Source organism: Toxorhynchites rutilus, chromosome 2 (genome assembly GCF_029784135.1).
Source record: "Toxorhynchites rutilus septentrionalis strain SRP chromosome 2, ASM2978413v1, whole genome shotgun sequence".
NCBI lineage: Eukaryota > Metazoa > Arthropoda > Insecta > Diptera > Culicidae > Toxorhynchites > Toxorhynchites rutilus.
Genome location: NC_073745.1, coordinates 240,945,620 through 240,965,559, shown reverse-complemented (window position 1 = coordinate 240,965,559; position 19,940 = coordinate 240,945,620). Strand labels below are relative to the sequence as shown.

The following is a 19,940-nucleotide window of genomic DNA, read 5'->3' as shown; positions in this document are numbered from 1 at the left end:
GAATGAGCCAAGCACCGACACACCGCGCCAGTGCGACAAATTTTGCACCCTGTTTTTGAAATGTTTGTTTCGCACAGGTATCACGAAACACGTGAGAAAATTGAGAACTCAGTTGTTAGGAAAGATGATGCGAAGATGGCTTTTACAGCGCGACACCAGATATCCTTCCCTTGTTCTTGATAGCTCAACCTCGAAAATTTAGATTCGGATGCGCATCACGCCGCGTGATCTTCACGCAACGGCTATTTTTGCTCCAGCACTATGTTGCGCTACACGTCATACGCCCCAACGCTACTCTCGACGCGATGGAGCTCTCTTTTCCCCCAGCGAAGGGTTCGAAAGTGGCCACGGTAGTCAGTCTCTTTGGTGCAACCCGTGTGTGAAGATCGGATCCTCTAGGTCGTGTGTGAAAACGTAGAAGCTTTTGTTTGAAACCGCCCTGCTCTTCCCGGTTCTGTTTTATGCTCTCTTACTCTCGCCCCCAAGTGCATTATTAATTGTGTGTATGCGTGCATATGAATTACCGCTTCATTCGTGATTGAACCGCATTTGAATAGCTCAAGCTTAATCCCGATCCTGCCGGGATAGTGTGTAGTGTGTAGTGAGTTGATTTAACGGTATCCCAGACCTGTAACCGCTTCTTGTGAATCGATGATCCGTGCGTGAGGGAGGAAATCGTGAAAGATTTTCTTTTCGCACTTGCTCCTCAAATCAATCTCCTTCTGTGCGCGCGGCGATCTCACGCGTCCCATCTTCGCCGATCCGTTTACACAATTTTTCGCGATTATTTTTGGACTCTAACGTCATCGACGGGCGTCCCGTGAAACGCGAAAGTTGTTCGCGGCTGGGTCCGCGGGAAAAAGTCGGCTGACTGCGGGTGTGTTTCAGTTTTCCCGCCGTGGGATGGATCAGTGAGGAGAATCGGAGAGGATTAGCGTCAATTCGTGTGTGCTTGGTTCCGCAGTGTGGGTGCATTGGTTTCGGTGATCGACGTTCCGGAGGAAGATCGAACTTCCGAGTTCGTGCGTGAGCGAAGAAATTTCTGCTCTGGAGCTGCAGCGTGTGAGCAAATCAGTGTGTGAAAATTCCTACCACGGTGAAGAAGGTTTAAGCGAGTACAGCGTGAAAATTTTGTGCATACAGTGTTGAGTGCGCGGTGAAGCGAATCATGGAGTCCACCGAAAACAATGGATCGTCCTCGCTGGAAGAACTCCAGCGTCAGCTGAATGAAGATCTCGCCCAAGTGGTTGCACCATCGCCTCCGGCTTCGACCCTTGTGGCGACCACTATCAGTACCGTCGTGCTCCAGGGAGGTCCCTTGCAGTTGGTAATTGCCCTGCTCAAGGTAAGTGGATTGTTCGTGGCAATTACAGATGATTACCGCACAGTTTTTCGCGGTCAGGTGTTTTCCCACGGAACTGACCGGGCGTCATACGGTTGATTTGGTGCGTACATGGGTTAGTGTCAAGGTATTTGGGTCAAATAATTTGCTGGAATTCGTGCAGGTATAACTGTCTCCCAAACGAATCCGTGGGAACAAAATTGGAAGAAATATTCATATGAGAGCAAATCAAATGAAGCATAGTAATACGAACAATCGATTCATTGCTCTACATTGCCAACAATAATTTTCTTCCCATAAATGTCATGCACATATTTATATCGTCATTCCGTCATCCGAATGAGACTTGAAATGTGTTTCTCCCGATGCTCGAGTGGAAAATGTGATGCACATGAGTTCAGCTCGTATCCAGCGACAGCATCCCATTTTGTTTGGATTTAAGAAACTACTATTACTAGACCGAAATACCATTAAACAGACGGTCACATAAAGTATATAAATTGTGAAAAAATATTCCGTAACGAGAGAAAAAATTTATTGGGACGAAAATATTTGTGATGACACTGTTTTGCAGATTACAAACATTTGCTTTTCTCATGGACAGCTTATAGGAATGTTACAGATACGTTGGTAAATAATGTGCTATAGATTTTTGTTGGTTTCACCGCGAGCTTCTTTCATTATTGAAAATGTTTCTGTAATGGTTTGTTTTCAAATGGCATTTCTTTATTGATCTCAATCTCGGTGACCAATTCTGCGAACCATTTGGCGGCATAATACTGTCATCCAATCGAAAAGGCCAACCAGTGTTATTTCGATTTCTTATTGTGTTTTCCACGTTCTATCGATGGTTGAGCCTTTGTTTCGTGGTGGGATATGAGTTTCCAAAACATGTGCGGTAGATGGGAACCGCATAAAAAAAAGTTTCCCCAAGAAAATAACTCAAATCCACGCCATTCAGCGTTCGATCTCCTTTTGCTTCCCTACTTTGCGATGGGACAGTTTGCCTTTTCGGTTGCGCGTGGCAGTGTTGTGCTTTTAGTTACATGTCGAAACTTGTTATTGGAAATCATGTCATGTGCAACATAGTGCATTTGATGGAAGCCTGGAAATGATTTGAGAAGCGGACAATTTAGACGCAATAATGATCTCTTCGCATTGAAATGAATATAAAACATCGAAAAAATAAATAAATGGACGATAACTACGTCAAATATGTTTCTTCTCATGTATGTTTCATATAAAATCACCCAAATTTTAAAGAGAAAATACCCGGTGGGTAATTTTCCACAGCGTTTTTACTGTGATGTAATTTGTTGTGGGACACTCTTTATATTTTGTTTCACCAATATCATTATTCCTCTTTTACTAACAGTTTTTTCGATGGGGGGGTGGTTCATGTCCTTGGAAGCGGTACGAAGGAACATTTGTGCGTTAACAGCCCCGATAGTTACGGACGGCGCACTCCGATTATCACACGAGCAGATCGCTTCCCATGTTTTGACGTAGGATTACGTCTTTCGGTAACATATTGGGGTACAAGTTGAAAATCGAAAATCGAGCACATCGTGAAAATGGTCCAATTTCAAACGCTTATTGCTCAGTTATTTCTTGATGGATTAATGAAATTTTTGCGTCAACCGATTTCGGTACTCCAAAACAATTTCTTATATTGAAAAAAATAATATATGTCATGAAACTAACTATCGAACAATTGAAAAATGTCAACATCTATCCTAACGGAAATACCCATTTCTGATTGGTTGAAATTGACGACACAGGCGGCGGGTCCCTAACAGAGACATCAAAATCAAGCTGCCTGGGGGAATAGGCATTGCAAACACATGAGAGTAGGGGGAGCTTTTGTTCCTACCGTAATGTATTCCCTAACAGAGACATCAAAACGAAGCTGCCTGGGGAAAAACGACATTGAAAATACATGAAAGTAGGGGGAATTTTTGTTCCTACCGAAATGTGTTCCCTAACAGCAACATCAAAACCAAGGTGCCCGGGGGAAATCGGCTTTGCAAATATATGCAAGTCGGGAGAGTTTTTATATTGCAAGTAAGGTGAGTGATACGATTAATTCTAGCAATAATGTTGGTTGCTTCGTGAAATTTGATATCAATGACCGATCGTGTATTGTGAATAATTTAGCACAAGTGTAAGTGTAAAATTGTATATGGTAGCAGTTGTGTTAATAATGACTTGATAAATGAAACAATTTAGTTCAATTTTCATAAATAAAACAAGAAGTGGGTTATATCTGTGATATAACCGCAAGGTAGACGTAGGACTACCGTTGGCTCGGTAATCATTAGTTTGACATTGCATCTGAATCAATTCTTAATTAATGAATTAATGAATATTTTGAAAGATTGCTGAAAGTTTTTTCTTTTCAGTGTGTGGGTAGATGAGTATAAGTATGGAATTGTTATTAACATAAAATTCAACTCTTTCGAACTTGTTTATGGTCCCGAAACGAACCGATGAAATTCGAGTGGCCTTGTAAAAGCAACTGAAGATGTTTGATACGTGATTCATTTTTGTTTTCGTGAGAATAACACGAGATTTTTCATGATCACTCCATGCGCAGAATAGAAACATAGGGCGCCATTTCATGCTGAAAACGAAATAAAGTCTGTATAACCTTGCATGAAATTTATTTCGTTTTTATCGTGATGTGGCAATTTTTCATGACATTTTCATGATGAATTTTCCATGCGAAAACAGAACATAAACTGATGCTATCGGATTGCATCAAGGGAACACCAAGTCGAATGCGGAAATGGGTGCGATTATTTCTTCGCTCGGACGCATTCACATGCAAACAATTTTTCACGACTGTTCCATGCGAAAGCAGAACGGAAACTGATGTACTCACACCTTTCATGTGTCCGCTATGGTTTCCCAAAACCAATGCAAGCGAGCAAAAGAAAATCACAGCTTACATGTATTCGCTATGACGGTTTCTCCAGGTGCCTAGATTTTGCGTCCGTGTTCGGGAGCACATTGCGATCACCAATCATCATCAATGATCTAGATTGTTATGACTTCAAGAGCTTGCTTTCAAGCAATGTTGAAGCTATTGAAACGATTTTTTGGACCAATAAGTGACAATCATATAACTCGTTGACATTTTATCTTTAGGATGGAGTGATTATTATACCGCTCAGTTCAGCCGGTAAAGAGGTATTAACGTTCAAAACCTTGCAGTCCAGCGTCACTCTCTCGCTTTCGAAACTCTGAACTTACACCCCGGTACAGAAATGAAAGACGTAGTCCTACGTCAAAAACCAAGGTGTATTCCCGCTCGAGAACGGGTCGTTTGGTTTAAGCTGTCTGTTATGTTGTGTCCATTTTCACCCAAGGAAAATTTAACGGCGAGAAAAATTGGAAAAGTGAAGAAATAGTGATTCCCCATATGCAATACATATAGTATTAGGTGTTGTTAGTCCAATTAAATCTCGCATTGGTTTGAATAAACACTCAGAAAGTAAAATTATAAAAGAAAATTAGCTTTCCCAATTCAAATATGTTTTCTCTATATCAAAGTAACATGTTTTACTGATGAAAATGAAAATTGAAAATGATGAAAATTTGATAATTGTGTCCGGTATTGGTAATTATCTTATATTACATTGGTGAGTTATTTTTCTTTATTTCATCCATACATATCACAGGAGGCATCTCGTCTAGGATCACAGGGGGCGTTTTTCATCATATCTCGTTCCACTTCGGTATCTTTTATCTGATACACACCATCCAACGACTGTTTACCATCCTTCTGTCATAATCACTCGGTAAACACTGGTGGAGTGAACAAACAATACCCAACAACCAAACAAAACGGCCCTTTTCAGGGCCACCAAATCATTATGAAAGAGTTTAACGATGTAATTCTTCAAACATATCCAAACTCAACAGATAGCCTAACGTAATCCTACGTCAACTAAGCGGTCGTGCCTCGGACGCAATCCTCCTTTTTTCTTGTCATACTTTGAAAGTTTCTACTTTCTTTTTTCCTCCGCCTTTGCTGGGCGATGAAGAACAGTAACCCCGGAAGCTGGCGGTAGTCCGCCTTGACGTAAATCTCATCATCCATGTTGAGACAATCGGGCTTCGTCAGCATCTGGGTGTACAGTTTCCGGCCCCGTGACTTGCTCATCGTATTTTGCCGTTCGCCAAGATTTGCGGGTGACACAATTTTTTACAATTTTTGAAAAACTGACAGCGATAAAAATACAGTGTAAACAATACACTCTAAGCTATTTGTACCCAAACTTTCAAGAGAAAATGCGCAATTTGATATGATACCAGTATTATCAATCCTCTTTTAATAACCGCTTCAATCTACCTCAAGGTATGAAAAACAACAACAATGTGTGCATGTGATCCAAAAATATAGAGGCTAGACGAAATGGAAATCCACACGGAGCGTCCATCGTTCAAACTTGCATTACTGTGTGTGTTTGATTGACAGCAAGGAAGCGGAAGCTCAGATCGGATGGCGCACGGTTTACCAGTGGAAACGTGTCTCTGAACGCTCGAACTTGCAAGTTCGCAACTCTTCTGGAGAATTATTCAGAAAAGAACATAAATATATTCTCCTCAATTTGCTTGGTAAACGACGGAATAAAATACGTAGCGACTGGAGCGAAGTGAAAGCACACGCGTCGTATTTTCGTTCAGGTTGTGACAGCAAAATTGAAAATATCGTTTGATGCTCCTGTTGCCAATGTTTTTGCTGCTGCTTAGGTTGTTGCAGTTACTTAAATTGTTCCCGGTTATTGAAAAACTGATCGTTTCGCCAGAGTTGAATTATAGAGGTTTTAAAGCTCTTCATTTCATTCCCATCTAGCTTCCAGAAAGCTTCACCTAAACCCCTCGGCTTTGGTTGCTGGTTGCTAGCTGGATGACTGTCGAATCGTAATTGTGATGACCGCTTTGTTGCAGGGTATTTGTTTTAATGCATACTGAATGGCAAGAGCAATGTTGCCATACGTACAGATTTATCTGGAATGCTATAGATTTTTTCACATTCCTCGCTAACAACTTGATGGAGCTGGATGTGCTATTCATCACTCCTCAAGCATTGTTCTCGAAGTTTTTTTTTTCTCTTCTCCCCAACGAGTTGGTTTTTTTTTCTCGTGTGTTCTGTGGTGAATTAGTGCCCAAAGTGCCCAAAGCAGCCAGAACCGAGGAAGCAGCGCCTCTGCAGTGGTCTGGATCGGCGTCTGTAGTGGATCAATAACCATAACGGCATCGTCAACACGTGGTTGACGCTCAGTTGAGTACAACAATAACTTCTGCTATTGTGTTGTCTCCGTAGCGCGTGACTTTTGTGTCTCCCTTAATAGGGTAACAGAGCGCATATCGGAACAACAAATTTATGTGATTATTTTTATTTTATTTAAGTTTTTTTTTTTTTTTTTACAAGTGAGATAAAAAAATTGTAAAGATAATAATCGTTCGTTCTAAGAATGGAGGAGGGTGGGGGTCTAGACATGGACATTTCAGACTCCCCCTCGCTTGCTCAAGCAGGGTGTAGTAAGTCCCTTAAACGGACTCCTATGCCCGAAGATTCTTCTTCTGGGGACGAGTCAACTCACACTACCAAGCCCCCCTCCAAAAAAAAGATTGCAAACCTTTCCCCTGATTCCTCCAATACATCCACCCAATCATCGACATCCCTTCCCCCCTCTGATGTTACTGTCCCCACTCAAACCTTGTCCTCGAATTCCTCTCCTATTGTTTCCGCTCCCCGTGTCAGGGTTTATCCGGACGATGCGCCTGACGCTGGTCCTTGGGTTGTTTTTTTCCGGCCCAAACCTAATGGTAAAGCCTTGAGGGTCGTACAGATTATGACAGATCTGAAAAGATACACCTCTGTTTCGGAAATTTGCAAAGTAAGACCGAACAAACTGCGAGTTGTCGTGACTAACCGAAAGGACGCGAACGATATTGTTGCTGATAAGCATTTCATCCTCGAATATCGAGTTTTTATTCCCTCCCATAACGTAGAAATTGGGGGCGTTATATCTGAAACGGGTCTGACGTGCAAAACTATAGAAAGTATGGGAGTTGGCAGGTTCAAGAGGCTTCCTTCGATGGAAGTCAAAATCTTGGAATGTCGCCAACTTGGAAAAGTTACCCAGGAAGGAGTAGAAAAGAAATTTACGCCGTACGACTCGTTTCGAGTCACTTTTGCTGGTGCCGCCCTCCCTGACTACGTTATGGTGGACAAATTGAGGCTGCCGGTGCGACTCTTCGTGCCAAAGCCCATGACTTGCAACAAATGCAAGTCAGTTGGTCATACAGCAGCTTATTGCGCCAACAAGGAGCGCTGTGCCACATGCGGAGAGCAACATGAGGGGAAATCCTGCAGTGCGACTGAGCATAAGTGTCCATATTGCGGGGGATCCCCACACGTGCTCTCAGCTTGTGAAACTTACAAGAGTCGCTGGGATAAACAAAAGCGCTCTTTGAAGGAACGCTCGAAACGCACTTTCGCGGATATCTTAAAGGGCGCTTCCCCACTGGCTCAACAACCATTACCAACAAACAATGTCTTTGCTTCACTGCCAGTTGACGAATTGGAAGCGGATACAGCTAACGAGGGCACACCGTTTATTTTCAAAGGGAATTCCCGGCGCAAAAATGTGTCCACTCCCAAAGTTCAACGACAAGTCCCATCGGTGGTACCCCATGTTAGCTTGCCTAAAATATCGAGTGCAGCGGACAAGCAAAATCAGGTTCCTCCTGGCTTCCGTGGGAATAGTTCACCTTCGAACGACCCAGCACTCGAGGGGACATCAAAAACCCCAACTGTCCCTTTTTTTGCGTCCAGCTCAACTTCCCAATCGGGATTTATAAAGTTGACTGACCTTGTGGATCAAATCTTCACGTGTTTTAATGTTTCCGATTCCATCAGAACCATTGTCATCTCAATGCTTCCAGTACTAAAGACAATTTTGCAACAATTGATGCAAACATGGCCCCTCCTTGCAATGATTATCTCTCTTGATGTCTAATTTGAATAGAGAGGTCGGAGATATCACTGTTTTACAGTGGAATTGTCGTAGTCTTATCCCTAAATTGGATGCATTCAAATTTTTAATTCATAAGTTCAATTGTGATGTTTTTGCTCTGTCCGAAACTTGGCTTTCTTCGCGAGATGATCTCTCTTTCCACGATTTTAATATTATACGCTTGGACCGTGATGACAGATACGGAGGGGTGCTATTGGGGATCAATAAGTGCCACTCATTTTTCCGAATTGACCTTCCACCTATTGGAGGGATCGAAGCTGTTGCTTGTCATGCAAACATTAAAGGCAAAGACCTCTGTATTGTCAGCTTGTATTGGCCTCCGAGAGCTGCGGTTAGCCGCAAACAACTTGTTGACATGTGCTCACTCCTTCCTGAGCCACGATTGATCTTGGGAGACTTCAACTCTCACGGAACTGCCTGGGGGGAACAGTACGACGACAATCGTTCATTGTTGATATATGACCTTTGTAACAGCTTCAATATGACCGTTTTGAACACTGGGGAAACAACACGTGTGCCTAAACCTCCTGCTAACCCAAGTGCTCTTGACCTCTCGCTTTGCTCGAATTCACTATCGTTAGATTGCAAGTGGAATGTAATCCAGGATCCCAACGGTAGTGATCACTTGCCAATCAAAATTTCCATCACCATTGGGTCGAATTCTTCTGAATCTATAAACATGGCATATGACCTCACAAGACACATTGACTGGAAAAAATATGCGGACGCGATTACTCTAGCCATCAATTCCAGAGATGGTTTACCTCCATTGGAGGAGTATAACTTCCTTTCTCGTTTGATCCATGACAGCGCGGTTCGCGCTCAAACGAAACCCATCCCAGGTTCCACCATTCACCGAAGGCCTCCCAATCCATGGTGGGATAGCCAATGTTCAAAGCTTTATGTAGAAAAATCGAATGCATTTAAAGCTTTTCGGAAACGAGGAACCATTGACAATTTTCAAACGTATTTAGACCTTGAAAATCAATTTAAAAACTTGATCAAAGGTAAAAAACGTGCTTATTGGCGAAATTTCGTGGGAGGTTTGTCACGAGATACGTCAATGAAAAAATTATGGAAAGTGGCTCGAAACATGAGAAATCGCTCTTCATCGAATGAAAGCGAGGAACATTCACATCGATGGATTTTTAATTTTGCGCGAAAGGTTTGTCCCGATTTCGCTCCCGTGCAAAGAATTGTTCGAGATATACCACAAGATAGGTGCGATCTTGATTCCGAGTTTTCGATGGTAGAATTCTCTCTTGCTCTCCTTTCAAGTAACAATTCGGCTCCAGGATCGGATAGAATTAAGTTCAACTTGTTGAAAAACCTCCCCGATGTGGCCAAACATCGCTTGTTGAATTTATTCAATAAGTTTCTGGAGCATAATGTTGTTCCGGATGATTGGAGACAAGTACGAGTTATAGCTATTCAAAAACCCGGAAAACCCGCGTCCGACTTCAATTCGTACCGCCCAATAGCAATGCTGTCTTGTATACGGAAATTGTTGGAGAAAATGATCTTGTTTCGCCTTGATCGTTGGGTTGAAACGAATGCCTTACTCTCAGATACACAATATGGGTTCCGCAGGGGCAAGGGGACGAATGATTGTCTTGCGTTGCTTTCTTCAGAAATTCAAATGGCTTACGCCGAAAAAAAACAAATGGCTTCAGTATTCTTGGACATAAAGGGGGCCTTTGATTCTGTTTCAATAGAGGTTTTGTCAGACAAATTACACTCTCGGGGTCTGCCGCCTCTATTGAATAATATGTTATATAACTTGCTTTGTGAGAAACATTTGAACTTTTCTCACGGAGATTCGGCAGTAAGTCGGTTCTCTTACATGGGCCTCCCCCAGGGCTCATGTTTAAGCCCCCTTTTGTACAACTTCTATGTAAGCGACATCGACAATTGCCTTACACAAAATTGCAGCCTAAGACAACTTGCAGATGATGGAGTGGTGTCTGTCGTAGGATCAAACGAATCCGACCTGCAAGGACCCTTACAAGATACTTTGAACAATTTTTCAACCTGGGCCATTGGGCTAGGGATCGAATTCTCCACGGAGAAAACAGAGATGGTGGTTTTTTCTAGGAAGCATAGACCAGCAAAACCAAAGCTTCAACTTTTGGGTAAACCGATCACTCATGCTATGTCATTCAAGTATCTTGGGGTCTGGTTCGACTCCAAATGTACTTGGGGGGTCCATATTAGGTATCTGAGTAAAAAATGTCAACAAAGAATAAACTTTCTCCGTACAATTACCGGCACCTGGTGGGGAGCCCATCCCGAAGATCTTATAATGTTGTATCGAACAACTATTCTCTCAGTGATGGAGTATGGCAGTTTCTGTTTTCAATCAGCTGCCAAAACACACCTCATTAAACTCGAGCGAATTCAGTATCTTTGTCTCCGTATTGCGTTGGGATGTATGCCCTCAACGCATACCATGAGTCTCGAGGTTTTGGCAGGCCTACTCCCACTAAAAGATCGCTTCAATTTATTATCTCTTCGGTTCCTCATCCGGTGTAAGGTTATGAACCCATTGGTGATCGGGAATTTTGAGCAGCTGATCGAGCTAAATTTTCACTCCGGATTCATGAGTTCATATCATGAATTCATCTCCATGCAGGTTGATCCTTCTTCGTATATTCCCAACCGTGTTTGTTTTCCTGACTACATCAATTCCTCTGTGCATTTTGATCTGTCCATGAAACAGGATATCCATGGATATTCAGATTATCAACGATCGAGGATCGCTCCAACGATCTTCGATTCAAAGTATGGGGGTATCAATTGTGATAATATGTACTTTACTGATGGGTCCTCTATGAATGAGTCCACAGGATTTGGAGTGTTCAACGAAATTTTTAGCACCTCCCACAGTCTTCAGAATCCTTGCTCAGTGTATATTGCTGAATTGGCAGCGATATACTGGGCGCTGGACAGCGTCGCCTCACGACCTGTTGAACACTATTACATTGTAACGGATAGTCTTAGCTCTGTCGAAGCTATCCGTTCAGTGAGGCCGGAAAAGCACTCGCCGTACTTCCTTGAGAGAATACGAGAAATTTTGAGTGCTTTATCCAGACGCTGTTATGTCATTACCTTTGTCTGGGTTCCTTCACATTGCTCAATTCCGGGTAATGAGAGGGCTGACTCATTAGCAAAGGTAGGTGCGATTGAAGGCGACATTTACCAGCGTCAAATCGCCTTCAATGAATTTTTTTCTTTAGTCCGTAAAAATACCATCGCTAACTGGCAACGCAAATGGAACGAAGATGAATTGGGCCGGTGGTTTCACTCGATTATCCCTAAGGTTAGCCTCAAACCGTGGTTCAAAAGTCTGGACTTGAGTCGGGACTTTATTCGCACCTTCTCCCGACTCATGTCCAATCACTGTTCGTTAGATGCACTTCTCTTTCGTTTCAATCTTTCCAGCAACAATCTCTGCGTCTGTGGTCAAGGTTATCACGACATCGAGCATGTTGTTTGGTCGTGCGAGATGTATCTTGTCGCCAGATCGAATTTAGAAAACTCCCTTCGGGCCCGAGGAAGACAGCCCAATGTGCCGGTGAGAGATGTGTTGGCTCGGTTAGACCTTGATTACATGACCCAAATATATGTTTTCCTTAAAGCTATCGATCTTCGTGTGTGATTGTACCTATGTCCTTATACCCTCCTTTTCATCCATTGCGAGCGATTGGCCCCCTTGGTATAAACAGTAAAATAAGTTGAAATGTAAATATACAATAGATTTAAGAATCGAGTGTGATCATCAACATTGTAACAATTCCCTTATATCCCATCCCTTTCCTGAAAGATGTCACCCTCTAAACTCGAGTAAACCGCGAGTAATCGGTTTTCCACCTTACTAACCATAGTGTTAGGAAAATTATTTATGTATAGTTTTAAAACATATACTTAAGAATTCGGCTCCTTTAAACTAATGTAACTGAGCCTGTAAAAATAAACGATTTATATAAAAAAAAAATAGATTTTTTCGTTATTTTTGGTATAGATTCTGTGCGGAACACAACGCAGATTTTCGTCAAAAAGTACAGGTTGGTACAGATTTTTTCCGCGAGTGAAATGTCTTACATTTGAACAAAGCTACATTGAGATACAAGATGACTTTTACGTCGCAGTATCGCTTGGTGCGACAGATCGAAACTTTTAATAAATGATAGTATGCAATCTATATTCGGAAAAACTATGTATAAACATTACAAACACACGAATGGCGAATGAAAAAAATTTGAGCCTTTTTTATGCTAATAAAATGGACTTTTCTCTACAACAAATATTTTCGATGGTACAGATTTTTGGTACAGATTTTTGTAAGAAAAAGTTCACTCAAAAAATGGAAAAAAACATCTTCAAATATACCTTAAACAATAACCAAAATACCCGAACACTTCATTTTTCTCATGTTTGATCATTTTATTGCATTAGTAATTGTACAGAAATACAAGTTGAGCTTAAAACCACAAGAAACTGTTATGCAAACAGAGTGTCCGAAATTTGAATTCACTTTGTCCGAAATTTGGTTTTTTTCATAAATAGTGTGCCAAATTTGATTTGTATCCGCTTCAATTGAAAAATATTTTTATTCAATAACTAGCAGACCCAACGAACTTCGTCCCGCCCAAAATTGATTTTTTGATTTGAATACTTTCAAACATCCACGTTTTCTTACTAAGTGAACGTTAGTGAGTCCAATCACTGAACTCTTCATTGATTGATTACCCTTTGACCCTTTACAATTTCCTTTTACTATAAATTGTCTAGTACTTCTACAAAAAATCGCCCTTATCAGACACAATTCTCGTTCAAGATTCTTCAAGCATTTGGAAATAACATGTTTCTCCGTTGCATGGAATACATGTTTGATACAGAGAATATTACAAAATAAACACAGCTCAAATCGGACCATTCAATCCTCGGGTTAAGGGCACACCAACACATTTGGCCTTCCATTTTTGTTTATATAGATAGAAGATATAGGAATGCGTTATTCCGTCTGAAAATCATTTTCCACTTTCGAACAAAAATCAATTTCGTTAGCGCCAACATCAAATGGACTAACAACGCTTAGCTAATTGTAAAATATATGGGAATTCAATTTTCCGAATTTTCCGACCTTCCTTCAGAGTTTTCCGAAAATTTTTCGGTTTTGCTCTCCACTATATTGATCTAGGGGAAGAGACGAATACAACAAAATACAGGAGGCTAAAATCGGACCATCCCTTCTTCGGGTTTTCCGCTTACCAACAGATTTTGCCTTACATTTTTATTTATATAGATAGATTGTTGATGTTTTCAATCAAATAGGCACCAAAGTAGAAAGCTTAAAAGCTTGTTGAACTAATTTAGTAAAAATTTCAACCAAATAGTACTTGTGCATAAAGTTTAGATCTGTTTTCTGCATCAAATGCCTTAAGCGAAATATGATTCAAAACGGTAGATCACAAGAATTATTCCAATTGTTTTCCCAGCATAATCTGAGGGTGTTGTCAACCCATTGGATAATGTCTTGGGAGCCCCCCGTCCATAGTGGTCCATAGTTCAGCATTTCTCCCCTCCTTGGCGAGACGATCAGCCTGTTGGTCGCACTGGATTCCACAGTGGCCAGGGTTCCAGAAGAAAGCAGTGTCCCTCCGTTTTATCCCCGCATCGGTGCTCTGAATCCATGGGTGCTCACTTCCACCGATTTGGAGTGCGAGCAAAGAACTTTAGTAATCAGAGAAGATCGCCGTCTTGTTGTTGAGTGATGTCGCGACAAGGAAAGCAGCGACTTCGGCAGAGAAAACCGAGCAAATGGATAGCAATTGGATGGCGTGTTATTAGAAAAAATACCAAATTCCACTTAGTCACCGTTAAGGGTTCCATCAGTGAATATACTATGATGGAAAGGGTATTGATTATGCAGATGTTTATTGAAGATGCCCTTAAAAATGCTGCTGCCTTCTCTAGCACCCACAGCATTTTTAAAAGACCAGTTCATTTTTGACGCAAGATTGTCCCATGGTCGGCTCTACTTAGAGGAGCGGACGTCCGAAGAGTGACTTGACAAATGTCCTGCAGCCAGTTGTTGGCTCTGATAATAGTGGATTGCAGGTTCGGATATTTTTCCGATGCTATGTGAGTCCAATCACGAATGGCTAAGGTTTTTGAGGGGAACGTATCAAAAGGGACATTGCCAGCCTCAACCAGCAAAGCTTTACTGGTCCTAAAGGTTCCTGACGCAAATATGATAACATTATGGTAACTAGGCCTTAGTTGTTCAAGTAATTTTCAGGACGCTCGGCTGAAAACTTCGAGTCTGTATTGTATTTTGGAAAATACGATACCTCTACCGATTTTGAATAGTTTTCCGAGCGCTTAAGTGGCTTCGTCCACTTATTGTCCCCATTAAATGAAGCGGCTTTAGATTCAATAAAACATCCCTCAAATATAAGTTTCATATCGACTAGCACTTAAAAAATTCGGGCTGAGTGAACTCGTTTATTGGGCCTACCGTTCATTGAACATGCTCTAAACTTTTTCCTAAGGCCTTTAGAATTACATTTACATGTTGGATTTCTCTGCTGAAATCTTGAACCCTATGGAATCAGAATCAGCTCTAGGAAATGATTCGGTCCAACAGCAGTATATCATCCGTATAGGCCAATATGTCATTATTTTGAGTAATTATCTCAAATACGGATTGCATTGCTGACAGCAAAAAATGTACGGGGTTGTATCTAGGACACGGCCGCATATTTTCGACGCAAATCTACGCAATTGTATCATGCACTCCACTTGTTTACCACTTCGAATATTATTTTAGACTGCATCAAAATTTTTGTAATAGATTATGTTCTTCGTTACAAATAAATTTGATGAACGTCCTTTTACGTTTTATATGATGCCTAGGACTACCAAAATATGTGAACGGTACTTTTCCCTCTAAAATTATTGCCATCTCATGTTAACGTATTTCACGAACCACGAAAGGTCATTCACCTCTAGTATCTGAAATGATGATTTTCCCAGGCTTCTCAGTTTAAAAGTACGTTTTAGGGAAATATATTCCGGTCTGCACAACGACAAGCGAGTACAAAAATATTCATCATCAAAAAATATCCCCGACTTGCATGTGTTTGCAAAGCGGATTCCCCCAGGCACATTGATTTTGAAGTCCGTGTTAGGGAAACACAGCTCGGTGGAAACAAAAATATCCCCGACTTGAATGTACATTTGCAAAGCGAATTTCCACAGGTACATCGATTTTGAAGTCTGTGTTGCAGTTATTTAATTGTTCATCTCATGGAAAATAACATTTTATTGATTGTGATAGACGCGTATAGATATTTCCTATCAATTGATACCAACACCTTTCCGATATGTTAGAATTGTTCGTGTTATAAGCATTCGAAATACGGATAGGGTTAGCACACAAATCGGCAGAACAAATGTATTGGAAAAAAGGAAGTTCTTCCAGCTTTCATGAATTTAAACCGTTTAGAGATTAGCGAATTGTAATGTATATCATATCGAACAAATCTTAGAGAATTCCCGATTTGATTGGTATGCAAATCATGAGAATTCGTTCACAGTGAAAATAGTTTTTAACGTTAACTTTATTTCATAAAAATGTGACCTGTTTTTTGATTTGGCACCCTTCCTGAAAGACGTAGTTCTACGTCAAAAGGGATACTGATAGAAAAGAACCTTATGGTTCTGATAATTTTCTTGCGATCTGCTAACCGATAATGCTTCTCCGAAGGAAACCTGGAAGCTTCTGTTGAGGAGAAAATAGCGAATAATATCAAAGAGGCAGCCTTTGAATCTCCATTGGTGGAGTTGATCTATGATATGGTGTCTCCAATCAAGATAAGCAAGTTCATTGTGATGATCCTGCTGGATGGTTTCGTGAAAAAACTGATCAAGCTGACAGAAGTCATTGCTGGTGCCTTTTCCCCGACGGTATGCATGTTACCTAGAGTCTAGTAAACGGCATTCTTCAAGGGCTGTTAACAAACTTGTTTCAACAGTGGTTCCAACTTCCCTAAGCAACTGAAGAGCATGATAGGGCGAAAGCTATTCCCAACACGTTTTTATTGCTTTTGGGTTTGGGATGACTAAGCCAGCTTTCCATGCGTCTGGAAAGCATTGGTTTGAACAGCATTCGTTGATAATCTGCAGAAGGAGATTTTCGCATGGAGGGGCTCATTAAGGGACCATAACAACTCGACCATAGAGAACCTTTTGTTATAGTTATGGCTTTGACCTGAATCAGAGGGAAAAACTTTATGTTCGGTCTCCACTTCGACAGCCTTGAAGGCATTGGTGTGGTTGGAGGTGGCTGAAGTGTTGGCAAAGTGGTCTGCCAGGTGCCCAACCATAACGTTGGAATCTCTCATGGGATAGCAGTGTAAAGATTTCTTGCCACAGAGAGCGTTAACCATATTCTACTTGTAGTCGTATTAGGGTTCATGCCCCCGAGGAATTCAATCCAGCTATTACGTTTAGCTTCGGCTATCACCTTTCTGGCTTTAGCTCTAGCTGATTGAAAGTTAATGGATTTCCGACCGGGCGGCAGCTTATATACATATTTGTGTGTTTTCAATAGCATGTTTTCAAATAAGTTTTTAAGCTTTTGAAACATGTTTTCGGGTCAATAATTAACAAGCATATGAATCTTTTTTTTTTTTTTTGACGCAGGACTACGTCTTTCATTTCTATACTGGGGTGTAAGTTCGAAGTTTCGAAAACGAAAGCGTTACGCCGGAGCAACGAGATTTTGAGCGTTAATACCTCCTAAACAACTGAACGAAATTATATGATAAATACTTCATTCGAAAGATAAAATGTCTACGCGTTATATGTCTGTTACTCTTTGTTCCAAAAACATGTTTCAATAGCCCTTAAACTGCCATACAAAACAGGCTATTGAAATCACAACAATCGGTATATAAGCAAGTGCCCCTCGGAAATCCACTCAGATATGATTCCGCAACGATTGAGGTACGATTACTGGAATGAATGGATGTTTCCCTAATATAGACTTCAAATCCATGGAGCCTTGGGAAATCGGCGTTGCAAAATTGATGCAAGCTGCGGATACTTTTGTATTCGCTCTCGTTTCTGCAAATTGAAATGTTTCCCTAACACAGACTTCAAAACTATGAGGTCTGAGGAAATCGGCATTGCAAAATTGATGCAAGCTGCGGGTACTTCTGTATTCGCTTGCGTCTCTGTAAATCGGAATGTTTCCCTAACACAGGCTTCAAAACCATGGGGTCTGGGGAAATTGGCATTGCAGAATAGATGCAAGATGTGGGTACTTTTGTGCTCGCTTGTGTTTCAGCAAAATGGAATGTTTCCCTAACACAGACTTCAAAACCATGGAGCCTGGGGAAATTGGCATTGCAGAATAGATGCAAGATGTGGGTACTTTTGTGCTCGCTTGTGTTTCTGCAAAATGGAATGTTTCCCTAACACAGACTTCAAAACCATGGAGCCTGGGGAAATTGGCACTGCAGATGCATGCAAGTCCTACGTCAACCTTGCGGTTATATCTTAGGCATAACCCATCTATAGTTTTTCGATAGAAGTGATTATCATACCACTCAGTTCACCCGGCAAAGAGGTATTAACGTTCAAAACCTTGTACTCCAAATGTAACGTTCTCGTTTTCGAAACTTTGAACTTATACCCAGGTACAGAAATGAAAGACATAGTCCAACGTCAATAACGTGTCATAAGCTAGAACGATTGTAAAGGATGACTGAGAGCATGTTATTATAATTACAATGAGAACAATGAGAACAATGATATTATCATTAGGACAGTGAAGTGCCTGTTGATTTACCAAATAAATAAACAGAAATCAGATCACAAATGCTTTTTTCACATCTAGGATTCTAACACAGATTCTAACAGTTCCGAAAAATAAACTTTAAAACGTGAAAATCTAGTAGGGGGCTGTCCACATACCACGTGGACAATTTAAGGGGGGGTAGGGGGCATGAAAATGTCCACGCTTGTCCACGGAGAGGGGAGAGGGGGTATAGACTATGTCCACGTGGACACTAAAAATAAATATTTTTTTCAAATATAATTACCGATACATTCTAAATTAAATGAAAACTGATCCATTTTCCAGAATTTTGAAACTTTCCGCCCATCCTGAGTATACCGTATTTATCAATAAACGGATTGAGCTGCCTGAGAGTGCTTCATATATTTTTACTAATATCTTTGAACTTTTTCATTGAAATATATATTCTGAAAATAACTCATGTAAACTGCGAGCAACAGAGCTATTTTGTATAAAAAATAAATGATTCCATAATGGTTAAGTTTTCATCATATTACACAAATGATTTTTTCATCAAATATAATTTTCTATAGATTTTGTTCTATGTCGAGAACAGTTAGTCTTAGGATAATAATATTTGTATAATTTTTCATGCAGAATTTCGTGTAAAATTATTTTCTCGCATTACTTTTCTCAAAAGGATAGAATTTTTCAAAGTATTAGAATTCCGTCAATTTTTAGGAATTTTTTTTATCTGTATTATAGAGTGACTTTCAACTCATTTGGCTGGTTCGTCACTTTTACTTCCATTTTTGGAAGAATGTCGGGAGTGAGAATTGAACTCGTGACCTTTAGCGTGAGAGGCATGGATGTTACCACTACGCCAGATCGCCTCCATTTCTAGGAATTAATATTTACATTTGCGTGAAATGATCCATGCATAATGCAATTGTAAAACATTTGAATTAATGGATTGAAGTTTTTCAAGATTTTTTATAATTTTTTATAAATATTATAAAAATAAACTTAATTGTTTCTATCAACAAAATTAAAGCTCTCCAACCCTTCTACAATTCCTTCCTCGACACCACAATGATATTCCTATTGTTATCTTTCACTATTTGAAATGTTCTACAACAGAAAATTTTCTCATCTTTCAAATGAATGTAATTAAATTCTTCTAAGTAGCGTAATTTTGAATTGCGGTCAATTTAGAGCAAAAAATTAGCCTCAAGAAAAACTCCACTTTCATAGTTGAGATTTAAGCTTGATTCCATAGTTGGGAATCAATGTATCGTGAGTTGTCTGATGTCATTTTCCCCCGCAAGCACTTTGAAAGTCATCTAGACACTCAACGCAGAATGGCCCATAAGAATTTGAAAAATAAAAAAATATTTTAAAACGCCTTTAATACCCTCTGAAAATTCTCCGAACTATAGCGGAAAAGGTTTTGACTTGCGCTACCGACTAAAGGGAATTGGAAATCCAGAGTGAAGATGAATCGGCATTTACTGTGATCGATCATATTCCGGAGTTGGCATAGATTTGTTTCATCTAAAATTTTGAGTAACACTGTAACTCTGTTATAAAACAATGCATTTGTCAAAGCAATAACTGGATCTTGTATAGAACATTTTCATGTTTCCACAATTGCCCTTCGATTTGGTGTTGCGATCGTTATGTCTTTAAATATTCATAATCCAAAATGGAAGGATAATTTTTCATTCCATCGAGAATA

At 40.4% G+C, this 19,940-nt stretch overlaps 1 protein-coding gene across 9 annotated transcripts in view; it reads left to right on the top strand.

The window, feature by feature from the left end:
- Nucleotides 1–361: 361 nt before the first annotated feature.
- The window catches only part of LOC129768508 (titin), a 240,920-nt gene continuing 221,341 nt past the window's right edge, over nucleotides 362–19,940 (top strand). For 6 of the 9 annotated variants that reach the window (XM_055770208.1, XM_055770214.1, XM_055770213.1 and 3 more), the window contains exon 1: nucleotides 363–1,345. In XM_055770208.1, coding sequence (XP_055626183.1) covers nucleotides 1,169–1,345 — 177 coding nt within the window. In that variant the 5' untranslated portion in view covers nucleotides 363–1,168. Of the gene's footprint in view, nucleotides 1,346–19,940 lie in introns of all 9 variants that reach the window. The other 3 variants (XM_055770211.1, XM_055770212.1, XM_055770215.1) reach the window with 1 other exon arrangement.